Source organism: Leopardus geoffroyi, chromosome E1 (genome assembly GCF_018350155.1).
Source record: "Leopardus geoffroyi isolate Oge1 chromosome E1, O.geoffroyi_Oge1_pat1.0, whole genome shotgun sequence".
NCBI lineage: Eukaryota > Metazoa > Chordata > Mammalia > Carnivora > Felidae > Leopardus > Leopardus geoffroyi.
The window spans coordinates 45,308,653-45,321,035 of NC_059330.1; the positions used below are offsets into that span (position 1 = coordinate 45,308,653).

The window sequence follows — 12,383 nt, forward strand, 5'->3', positions numbered from 1 at the left end:
ATTATTTTTGGTTAAAGTGATATCTGAAAATACGTGTGTTTGTTTTTTAATACCTCCTACTAGTATGTATGTATGGTGAGTGTTACTGTTGAGAGCACCTGTCATTCATTTCCTAGGGCTGTTGTAACAAAAATACCATAAACCGGGTGGGTTAAACATAAATTTACTCTCTCATAGTTCAGGAGACCAGAAATCCAAAACCAAGATGTTGACAGACCATGCTTCCTCTGAAGCCCCTAGGGGAGAATCGTTCTTTGATGTTCTGTGGCTTGTGGCAGCATAGCTTCAGTCTCTGCCTCCATCTTCACACAGTGTCGTCCCCCCCCCCCACCACCACCGTGTGTCTCTGCGTCTTCTCTCCCTTTATAAGGACATCAGTCATATTGAATTAAGGGCCCACCCTACTCTAGTATGACCTCACTTTAAGTAAGGACATTTGATGACCCTATCTCCTAAGGTTATAATCTGAAGTTCTGGGAGTTAGAACTTTTAACATACCTTTTTAGGTGACCTACCTCAGCCTGTAACGATACCTAAGGCAAATTGTCTTGTTTTCTTGTAGAGGCAGTGGCTTTTTAAATAGGATTATTTAGATTTGAGTGAGATGGATTTATCAAATCATCAGTACTTGTGTAAAAGATAGTAGTAGTAGTGGTAGTAGTACTCTTTCCATGGGTGGTAAATGGCAAGCATTCTCTAAAACTGATGCAATGCAAGAAATATCTAAGGATCAGTTCTAAAAGGCAGTGTCAGATGTGTTGGAGATACAAGGCTTGATAAGACACGGTCCTTTTCTAAGAGAAGTTTCCAAGTTTACTGATATAACTCCAGATTCTACTCCCAAAATAAACCTAAATTAAGTATCACTGATGGTCTATCTTTAGATGACTTTTATTTGTCAGTATAAATAGCTAAATCATTTCAAAAATATCAAGAATTAACGTAGGAATTGTTATATATAATCGTGAACTCTGGTGCATCCATTTTTGTGTTCAAGTAAGTGCTCTTGTTCTTAGTATATACGGTTTAATATTTCCCCAGAGGTGTTTTGGCATCATCGCACCCTGTGTTTATGCTTTAATATGTATGATGACTGTGGGGCCCCTTTCTTTATGAATCTCTGGAGATCAAGTTTTTGGATTCTTACTGGAAACCATAGAAAATTAGTTGTATGTTTGATAAGGGTGATTGCTAAAAATCTGTCTTCCAAAGCAGCCAGTCTTCAAAGATAAAATGTTGTGGTACTTCACTAGCCCCACTATAGTTTATAGTTTAAACTAAATATTTATGGTTATCTCCAGAGAGTTTATTGTGCCTTGCATTCATGGTCCATGAAAGGATAAAAAGGAGCTAAAGATACTTTACCATTTTTTTTTTTAATTGGGAAACTCCTCTTGAGAGACAGTTCAGAGACCATGCTATCTCATTGAGTCAAAGGAGGATTTTGATTTTACCTAAGGATTCTATGTCTCAATCCAGAATTCTTTCAAGCCATGAAGGATTCATATTACATATTCTTTGGTGGGGAGACATATCTCTAATGATAGTTGAGTTTTTCAGACAAGAAAACTCTTGAGTTTTGATTTCCATTCTGTTACATTGACATCCAATCAATGACCCAGCTCATCCTAAAGCCAAGGGAATTGTATTATGAGATGAATGGTTATTTATTTAGAGTGTTTGGACTAGGTTAATCTTGCTTACATTATTGTCCTTATAGATAACGGCAGCATAAATTGTATAATGGGCATCTGCCCTGGAATATAGGCTTGTTTTTCTGGTTGCCATTCTTCTAAAGAAAATACACTGAGTATAGGGAAAGTCTAGAGACTGACTTACTACAGTGTTCAGGAAAGAGAGTTGAAAAGATTTCATTTGAAAATGGGTTAAAAACTTAGATTCTCTTACTTTGCAAAAATGAAGGTGGAATCAAGCAAAGGAGGTAGGGGAAAGCATGGTAGAAGAAAGAGAAGAGAGCTAGCATTTGATTCTCAACTAGGGTTGGTGATTTATAGATTTTAGTCTTTTGAATGGTTAATCTGAAATCTTGGTATATTTTTAATATGCCAGCTCTCCAGACTTTAATATCTATTAGACATATACAAGAGAAAGTTTTCATATATTGGTATTTTTATTGGCTACTAATGTGCAAATGGGTTTGTTATAGAAAATTCAGACTTCTTTAGGAAATCCTCTAATGGTAATGGTGTTAGATATCTGAAGAATCTTTTTTTTTAATTGTTTTTTAAACATTTATTATTGAGAGACAGAGAGACAGAGCATGAACATGGGAGGGGCAGAGAGAGGGGGAGACACAGAATCCGAAGCAGGCTCCAGGCTCCGAGCTGTCAGCACAGAGCCTGACGCGGGGCTTGAACTCACAAACCGCGAGATCATGACCTGAGCCGAAGTCAGACACTTAACCTACTGAGCCACCCAGGCGCCCCGATATCTGAAGAATCTTTATGTATATTTTTTATGAATTCATTTTACGTCCTATTCCCTAAGGAGTTTTTTACTATCTGCAAGGCTTCATTGTGGTTTCTCTGAATGTACTTGATTTTAAAAAACTTAGTTTAGGTTTGACCATATCAGTGAGTGGGAATGACTATGGGGGTGGTAATGGCTCACTTAGAGTTAGAATAAATGATAGATCTAAAAGCAAAATCTTTTTTTTACTTTGTTCAGCATCCCTCATATTAGCTAACTTTCTAGATATAATTTGAGGAAACTTTAATTCAAATTAAAAAAAAAAAAAAAGGCCCTTGGGACCTTTTGTAATATTTTTCTTACATAAATACGGTTTTTTAATGGAGCTATACCAAGAGTTGTTTTCTTTTTAAAACAAAAAAAAATTTTTTTTATGTTTATTCATTTTTGAAAGAAAGTGCGAGCAGGGGAGGGACAGAGAGAGAGGGAGACACAGAATCCGAAGCAGGCGCCAGGCTCCGAGTTGTCAGCACAGAGCCTTGATGGGCTCAAACTCGGGGACCGTGAGGTCATGACCTTAGCCGAAGCGGACGCTCAACAAACTGGCGCCCCAAGAGTTCTTGTTAAATTGATACCACCCAGGCACCCTGAGAGTTATTTTCTTAACTGTTAAAAAGGAATCAGAAAATTCTTTCTTGAGTCAGAAAATAAGGTTGCAGTGGAAATTTGATATTGTTCCTGCCTACTTTTCCTGTTCGGAGAATAATCATAACTACTGTCTTAAAGCACAGACTCATTCCAAAAAAAATCTTTCTATCATCAGTTATTTGGCTTTTCTAACCTGAAGTTATAATCAAATTTCTACTTGATTTAAAGGGGCTTACTTTTTCTTAAGTCTATCAAATATATAGGTGCCAAGATATTTGTGTTTACCCCCCAGCCATGTTACAGTGTTTTGACCTTCTTCTCTGTGCAACATCTTTTATATCTGTAGGCAGCAGGAAAGGATAAATTCACAGAGGGAAGAGATAGAAAGACAACGGAAAATGTTAGCAAAGCGGAAACCCCCTGCCATGGGACAGGCCCCTCCGGCAACCAATGAGCAGAAACAGCGGAAAAGCAAGACCAACGGAGCTGAAAATGAAACGTATGTTCTTTATTAATGTGAACTCTGTGAGATGCCACAGTCTTCCCCAAAATACAAATGCCCTGTGGAGTGCCACTGGAAAAAAGGATAAATTACGGGGATTTCTAGGGCGTAAGCTTTCTTTTTAGTTACGTTGGTGAATTTGCTCACAACTTATATAAAAACCACGTAAAATTCATTCATTTTCTTAGTCCTCATCTTATTTGGGTATTTTCTTTCTTTTTTGTTGGGGGGTGGTTGGGTGTATTTTGGGGTTTGTTTTCAGTTTTATTTAGATACAACTGACATATAACATTATATCAGTTTTAGGTGTACAACATAATGATTAGATATGTGTAGATATGATAAAATGATTCCCATAATAAGTTTAGTTAACATCCATCACCTCACAAAGTTACAATTTTTTTTCTTATGAGAATTTTATGATCTACTCTTAGCACCTTTCACATATACAATACAGTATTCTTAACTTTAGACGCCATGCTATGTATATGTATATCACAGTTTCTTTATCCATTTATCCATTGGTGGACACTTAGGGGGTTTTTCATGTCTTAACTGTTGTGAATAATACTGCGGTGAAGATGGGGGTGCATAGGTCTTTTTGAGAGAGTGATTTCATTTCCTTTGGATAAATATCCAGAGGTGAAATTGCTAAGTCATAGGATAGTTCTGTTTTTAATTTTTTGAAGAACTGCCGTGCTGTTTTTCATAACGGATGCACCAATTTACATTCCCGCCAGCACTGCACAAGAGTTCCCTTTTCTCCACATCCTCACCACCACTTGTTATTTCTTCTCTTTTTAATTATTATTTAGGTATTTTCAAGTGAGCGGGACAAATAAGGTCACTTGACATCATGGTCTTCGGCCACTCTCACAACAAATGTGGTATCAGCATGGTGGTCAAATGATAGAGTTGTTTATGTGTGGTTCTGGGTTATGGTACATTGGCATCCTCTTAGGGGGATTACCTGGCTGTTCTTTTGAAGTAAAAAATGTCTAGCTGGAGAATGCTCTTAACTGGTCTAAAGAGCATTTGGTTAACAGTCACAGAAACTGTAGGAGCAAGCTAAGAAAAAAATAGGTATTATTTTAGGAAAAAGATATTTTGCCACTAAGCCAAATCTTGACATCACCAGTATTTTTTCCTGTTCTGTGGACCTGTGGGAAACACCAATATCTTCGGTTGCAGTGTAGTCACATAGCTGCCATGAATAGGAGGGATAGCATAGCCTTAGTATAGATGCTTCCTTTTTTCACCCCTGCCCTGTGTCAGATTTCCCTAATTGATCATCACATTCTTTTTTTCTTTAGTTTTTTTTAATGTTTAATTTTGAAAGAGAGAGACCAAGTGTGAGTGGGGGAGGGGCAGCGAGAGAGGGAGACACAGAATCTGAAGCAGGCTCCAGGCTCTGAGCTGTCAGCACAGAGCCTGACGGGGGCTCAAAGCCATGAACCGTGAGATTGTGACCTGAGCTGAAGTCAGATGCTTAACTGACTCAGCCACCCGGGCGCCCCTGATCATCCCATTTTGACCACTAAGAGAATCTTCGTCTAGGGCAGGGGTTGACAGGCTTTTTCTATACTGGGCCATGGTAAATACTTTTAGGCTTGGTAGGCAGGCTGGTCTCTATTGCATCTACTCTGCACTGCTGACTGTTGTAGCCTGAAAGCAGCCATACACAGTACGTAAATGAATGGGTGTGGCTATGTTCCAATAAGACTTGATTTACAAAAACAGACTGTGAGGTGAATGGTCCATGGGTCAACTAAGCAGGAACTGCCAAACAGAATTGACATGGGAAATAAAACCTATATATTGTTTACCTATTTAAAATATTTCTTATACGTACTTAATATGAAGACATTTAAGTCATGGCCTCTGTCTTCAAGAAGCTTTCACATAAAAAAGGGAAAAAAGAGGGGCACCTGGGTGGCTCAGTCTGTTGAGCGTCCGACTTCAGCCCAGGTCATGATCTTGCGGTTTGTGGGTTTGGACCCCATGTTGGGCTCTGTGCTGACAGCTCGGAATGGAGCCTGCTTCGGATTCTGTGCATGTGTCTCTCTCTCTCAAAAATAAATAAACATTGGGGTGCTTGGGTGGCTTAGTCAGTTGAGCGTCCTACTTTGGCTCTGGTCATGATCTCATGGTTCCTGGGTTGGAGCCTTGCATCGGGCTCTGTGCTGACAGCTCAGAGCCTGGAGCCTGCTTCAGATTTTGTGTCCCCCTCTCTCTCCGCCCCACCCCTGCTTGTGCTTTGTCTCTCTTTGTCTTTCAAAAATGAATAAACATAAAAATTAAAAAAATAATAATAATAAATAAACATTAAAAATTTTAAAAAAAAAGGCAGGGGGAAAGATCTGTAGATATTAGTGTAAGCAATCACTGAAGAATTGGTGGTAGCCATGAAGCTCATTCCTGAATTGGATGTTTGAAATTTAAAATACATTTTTCATAAAAACAGTAACCAGTATTGTAATCTGTATATCTGTAGTGGCTTCATTGGTTTTTCAAGGGAAAAAGAAATTTTGCAAAGCTGTCATTGTGGGAGTCTTTGGCTGAAAATAGGTTTTAGGTCTAAAGATAGACACAAAAGATAATGATATTGTATAATTTATTGAAGAATATGTCTTTTTCCTTTATGTTTTCGTATCAGTTCTCAAAAACATTAACCTCCAATCCACCAAATATAATAGTGTGCGCACTGCACTATTGTTTAAGGTCCATGACATCCCATTCCAGTGAGAAAGATGGCTTAATACCATTCCTTACTCCATACCTACTTGATGTTTTGGGGAGCCTTTTCCTGGACATTCATTTAGTAAGTTTATGGTAAATGCATATTGTACAATTGGCCTTGGTCTGGACACTGGGGATACAGAGCTAAAGGATACAGCCCTAGCCTTAGGAGCTTACAGTTTATTTAGGGGAAATGAACAGGTAAATAAACTAATGATTTCATTGAGGATAGTGATAATAGTATACACAGTGAATAAACTTGGAAAACATCTTCATTCTTATAACTAAATATTTCACTAAATATTTTAAAACTAGATTTTAAATTTAAAATATTTTCTTTCAGAAAGTCCAAGTAGGAACCCAGATTTGGAAGATTCTCTGGGCAAATGTTGTACACATCAATCTGATCATTGTCTTCTTTGTGACCACTCCCAGGTTTATTTTGTGAAGAGACTGTCCCTACAGTATTACTTGAAAATTATTTAATGCTAATGCATAAGACTATTGGCTTAGTAGTAATAAAGAAGGCATAGGCTGTTTCCTTGCCATAGAACAATAATTAGAACTCAGTCTAGGCCAGTAGTGTGTCAGTAAGCAGTTGCCATCTGGAGTCCTGTGTAAAATACAAGCTGGAAGGCCTTTAGTCCAGTTTTTAATTAAAGTATCTGTAACTTGGCTCATTCCTTTGGTCAGAAGCCAAAAACAGTCCTCTGGAGCCTTAGAGTGAGTCACATTATCACCTCTGATACCAATCCTATTTCAGGCAGAGAGAATCCCTAACTGTATTTTCATTTCTCCCTTTTCTACTCGTGTGATATGGAGTATGGATAGAAGTACTTCTGCCTCTGTGAAGGGACAGATGTAACAACCTAGTGGATGTATTTCCTCTTGTTAGTCTCTTTTAGTCAGACCTCAAAGGCTATTTTGTAGCTCTTCCTGGTTGATGGGATAGCTGTTCCTTCTTTCTCCTGCTATTTGGAATATAACTGAACAGTGACATCTAACACACTGAAGTCTATGTGTCTGCTTCTAGAATGTGAAGAGGGTGAAGATGGAGGAGTAAGTGATCACTCCTTAAATGCTCATTCTTAAGATACAAAGTTGTGATTGGAGTAGGTGGAACACAACAAGTGACTACCCATTCAAGTCATCCCTTTGAGTATTGTATTCAAATACCATTTTACAACTTAGGAATTATTTCACATTCTCACTTAATAGTCACAACAGCTTTCTTAGATGGGTGCTATTGCTTGCCACCCTCTTAAGAAACTGAGACTTAAAAAGTTGCTTGTCCAGGTCACATGGCCATTGGCCTGAGTTGCACTTTGAACCCTAGACCTCAGACTCCAAATCCTGGACTCTTCCGTTATGTCGTCCTACTCCTTGTTACCATGGTAGCAGAGTCTACGAGATTCTCAAAAATCATCACATCCATTGGCTTATTACTGTCTCTTCAAAAAGAAAGTTCAGGCATATAATTTTTGGCTACTTTCCCAATGGATTTTCATCTGAGATTGTATGGACAAAACTCATTTCATAAATAATGTAAAAATATAAGCTCATTTATTTTTCTCTTTTTTTTATAAATTAGCCTCCTTTCTTCATGTCACATCTGATAAGTCACAGAAGTTTTCTTTTGTCAGATTGCAAGATAATCTAGCTTTTAGTTATTTTAACAGACTGACTCTACCATATGGCATGCTTTGGCATTTCTCTTTTGATAGGCACACTACAATTTCAAATAATTTACTGGAATTTCTACCATTATCTTCTAGGTTAACATTAGCAGAATACCATGAACAAGAAGAAATCTTCAAACTCAGATTAGGTCATCTTAAAAAGGTAAGTATAATGAGCAAAATATGTCTGGAGAAATCAATTTACATGTAGTATTAAAGCAAATGTCATAGTTGGACATACCTGCTAAAATCTGGAATAGTTCTTCTCCCTATTATATCCTGTATTCCACCGTGAATGGTGGAATTCATGTCTTTGAATTTTAGAGTCAACTCCAGCCACCCAATGAGAGCACTTTTTTCAACCAGTGATATACCAATAGATAACTCTGCATATCTCATAAAGTTTCATAAGTAGTTATCCTTAGGTAAAAGTTAAATATTCAATATGAGCAGGTGGTTCAGATTTGATCTGAAAGCTCTTAATATTTTAAACTTGTACCAACCACACAAAGTCACCTACATAAAAATAGGTATTGATGATGTTCACAGAGGCGTCTTAAATATGGATTGCCCATCTCCTAAATTCAACAGCCCATACATTTTTGGTAGATACTACTTATGGGGATGATGGTCAGTAAGCATTTAATAAACTGCCTTTGGTGTGTGTTTTTCCAACTGGGTTCTCAGATCTTGTTAAATCTGTGGAACTTAAGGCACCAAACATAATCCATACTTAACAGAGCAGAACCAGATACAGAACCTGATTTTTGAAAAAAAAAAAAAAAAAAAAAGGAAAAAGGAAAAAAAAGATTGTATGCCTGTATATAAATACAGAGAACATTTCTGAAAATTTACACAGGATACTTAACAGTAGTTACATCTGGGGAATGGGCATGGAGACGAGAGGGCAGGGCAGCAAGAGGGCTTTTTTCTTACTTGTACTCCTTTGTATGGTTTGAATTTTATTTATTATTTACTGTGATCTTGCTTTTTATGATTAAAATTCTAGTCCTTAAAAAAAAATCCTTTTTAATGTGGAAGAAACATTTTCCTTTAGTTTTTCGAAAGAAAAATGTCTGTTTTTGAAATGAGATTCCTAAAGGGTAGTTTTCTGTGTTCTGAGCTTTTTCTTTCCTTTTCACTTTAGGAGGAAGCAGAGATCCAGGCAGAGCTGGAAAGGCTAGAAAGGGTTAGAAATCTACATATCAGGGAACTAAAAAGGATACATAATGAAGATAATTCACAGTAAGCAACTTGGGGGTATGTTGGGTTGGAGATTGCTAAACAGTTTCTGACATGAATTGAATGGTCTAGAATGATGGTTCTGCTTAATATAAATTGGGTATATGATTCCATGGTGTATTTAGCTCTATTGCAGGGTGTAATATAGGTTTGTGAACACGACTATGGCTTGCTTTAATTTAAATATATATAGGGGTGCCTGGGTGACTCAGTCGGTTGAGCATCCGACTTCGGCTCAGGTCATGATCTCATGGTTTGTGAGTTCGAGCCCCATATCGGGCTCTGTGCTGACAGCTCAGAGCATGGAGCTTGCTTCGGATTCTGTGTCTCCATCTCTCTCTCTGACCCTGCCCTACTTGCGCACACTCTCTCTCTCTCTCTCAAAAAATAAACATTAAGGGGCTCCTGGGTGGCTCAGTCAGTTAAGCATCCGGCTTTGGCTCAGGTCATGATCTCACCGTCTGTGAGTTCGAGCCCCGTGTTGGGCTCTGTGCTGACAGCTCAGAGCCTGGAGCCTGCTTCGGATTCTGTGTCTCCCTCTCTCTCTGACCCTCCCCGATTCATGCTCTCTTTCTCTCTCTCTCTCTCTGTCTTGTTAAAACTAAAAAAAATAAACATTAAAAAAATAGATAGATTTATATGTTAAATATGTATACATGTATTCTAGCATTTTCACACAAATAGAGGTCACTAAACAATATAGCTTTGCAGTTGTAGGTGGTTGGGATACTCTGTGTTTTCAGATTCCTGCAGAGCCCTGCTAAATGGAAGCACGGGTGACAGTGTCATGGCATGGAAGGGTTCCTGGGTTGGGATGGCATGGTTTTAGAATGACCTTTAAGGGCCCTTTGGGTGCTGAGATTTTAAACAAGACTGTCTTAGGTTTAGGTATTAATTGTAGATGAATGCCCACCTTTGTTTATAAGTCATTTAAAGGATTGAAACTGAAAAGTAGATTGATATGGGAAATACCTTTAGTTTGTAATCTTTTCTTTTTAAAATTTTCTGACTCTGAAACATGATTTTTTTGAACATAGCTATTGCTTGTGTGTTTTTGTTTGGCCAGTGTGAGCCATGGATTTTTCTTTCTGGGAGGTGGCAGGCCACAGCAGTTACCGTGACCGAGCACTCTGTATGTGTCAGGCATAGAGCTGTCTTCATGAGAACCCAACAAAATTACGTTGACTTGACCAGGGACCCACAGCTGTGTGACTAAACAAAGAGCCGAACTTGCTGTGGAACGCCAGAGCCGACTGCCACGCAGCAGTGGCACCCCTCTGCAGGCATGCCACTGTCTCAAAATTAAAATAGTTTTCCAGGATTAACAGTGGGGCAGTTTAAGATCAGGAGCTAGGTAGAAATAGTTTTAAAGTTATTTTTGCCAGAATCTCTCTTGTCTTTGTCTTATTGTTAGAAAACAACACAAGGTGGAATCCTGTGTGGCAGAAACAGTTATATCATGAGACTGTCTCAAAGAGGGAAAATAAATGTACATAGAACAAACATGTGATTTACTTTATAATCAGATCTGTTTTTAAGGCTGTGTAAAATATCTTGGAGTTTTATTGTGTTAGTTTTGGAATGGTGGGAACATGTGGCTTTTGAATACTTTGGAGGAACTGAGTAGCGTACTTTGGAAATCCCTGATCTAGTGTAGTCTATAGTCCCCTCACTTCATAGCAAGGCAGACAGGGAGGAAGGTCAACACAGGTCACAGGTCCAGTTGTGACTGTGCTGAGGCTGGCGTCTATACCTTACGGCTCTATAGCCAGTGCCATTCTTGTATTTATGTAGTCTCTTTGAACTATGTAACTTATTTCATGTTTACAATTAGCTATATTGGTGGTGTTACCAAACTGTCAGTAGCAGCTATAATCATGTGCATAGCATGTTGGATATTCTGGGAATTTTGCTAGTATGGAAGATTGTGTAGTCCTTGACCTCAGGATGTTCTGTATTCCCTGTTTCCACAGATTTAAAGATCATCCAACGCTAAATGACAGATATTTGTTGTTACATCTTTTGGGTAGAGGAGGTTTCAGTGAAGTTTACAAGGTAAGTGTAAGAAACTGGATACAAAGACTAAGATTAAATTATTGGTTATTACTGACTTGGAGAACATTAAGAATAGTGATCATTGTGAATTGGTATCTTTTGGTTGAAACTCAAAAACTTACTAAGGCAGGATATAGTATTTTGCCCTGTTCTCAAGTTTGGAAAATTAAAAAAAAAAATAAAACAGGAAGGAAAAACAGCATTGTTTCTCAGTAGTGAAATTATGGTGATTTATATTCTGTTTCTGTACTTCCTGCCTCACTTACATTTGTTAGAAGTAAGTATGGGGGTGGGGCGCCTGGGTGGCTCAGTCAGTTAAGCGTCCGACTTCGGCTTAGGTCATGATCTCACATTTCATGAGTTCAAGCCCTGCATCGGGCTCTGTGCTGACAGCTCAGAGCCTGGAGCCTGCTTCACATTCTGTGTCTCCCCCTCTCTCTTCCCCTGTCCTGCTTTGCTCTCCCTCTCTCTCTCTCAAAAAATGAATAAATGTTAAAAAAAATTTTTTATTTTTTTAAAGAAATAAGTATGGGGGTGCCTGGGTGGCTCAGTCAGTTAAGCATCCAATTTTGGCTTAGGTCACGATCTCGTGGTTTGTGAGTTCGACCCCCACGTCGGGCTCTGTGCTGACAGCTCAGAGCCTGGAGCCTGCTTCAGATTCTGTGTGTCCCTCTCTCTCTCTGCCCCTCCCCTGCTCATGCTCTGTCTCTCTCAAAAATAAACATTAAAAAAAATTTTTTTTAAAGAAATACGTTTGTGTTACTTTTATTCTTATGATTTTTTTAAATAGATGCCTTAAAGTTCATTCTTATTTGAAAACCTGCTTCTTATTTTTAAAAAGTTCTCATCTTGGGTGCCTGGGTAGCTCAGTCCGTTAAGCATCTGACCTAGGCTCAGGTCATGATCTCGCGGTTTGTGAGTTTGAGCCCTGCGTTGGGCTTTGTGCTGACAGCTCAGAGCCTGGAGCCTGCTTCATATCCTGTGTCTCCCTCTCTCTCTGCACCTCTCCTGCTCGTGCTGTTTCTCTCTCTCTCTTTCTCTCTCTCAAAATAAACGAAACATTAAAAAAAAAAAAGTTCTCATCTTCT

General features: G+C 38.6%; 1 protein-coding gene across 12 annotated transcripts in view; it reads left to right on the forward strand.

Annotated features, from left to right (window-relative positions):
- The window catches only part of TLK2 (tousled like kinase 2), a 114,030-nt gene that overhangs the window by 77,084 nt on the left and 24,563 nt on the right, over window positions 1-12,383 (forward strand). For all 12 annotated transcript variants that reach the window (XM_045489362.1, XM_045489360.1, XM_045489368.1 and 9 more), the window contains 4 exons: window positions 3,425-3,577; window positions 8,095-8,161; window positions 9,146-9,243; window positions 11,214-11,295. In XM_045489362.1, coding sequence (XP_045345318.1) covers window positions 3,425-3,577; window positions 8,095-8,161; window positions 9,146-9,243; window positions 11,214-11,295 — 400 coding nt within the window. The remainder of the gene's footprint in view (window positions 1-3,424; window positions 3,578-8,094; window positions 8,162-9,145; window positions 9,244-11,213; window positions 11,296-12,383) is intronic.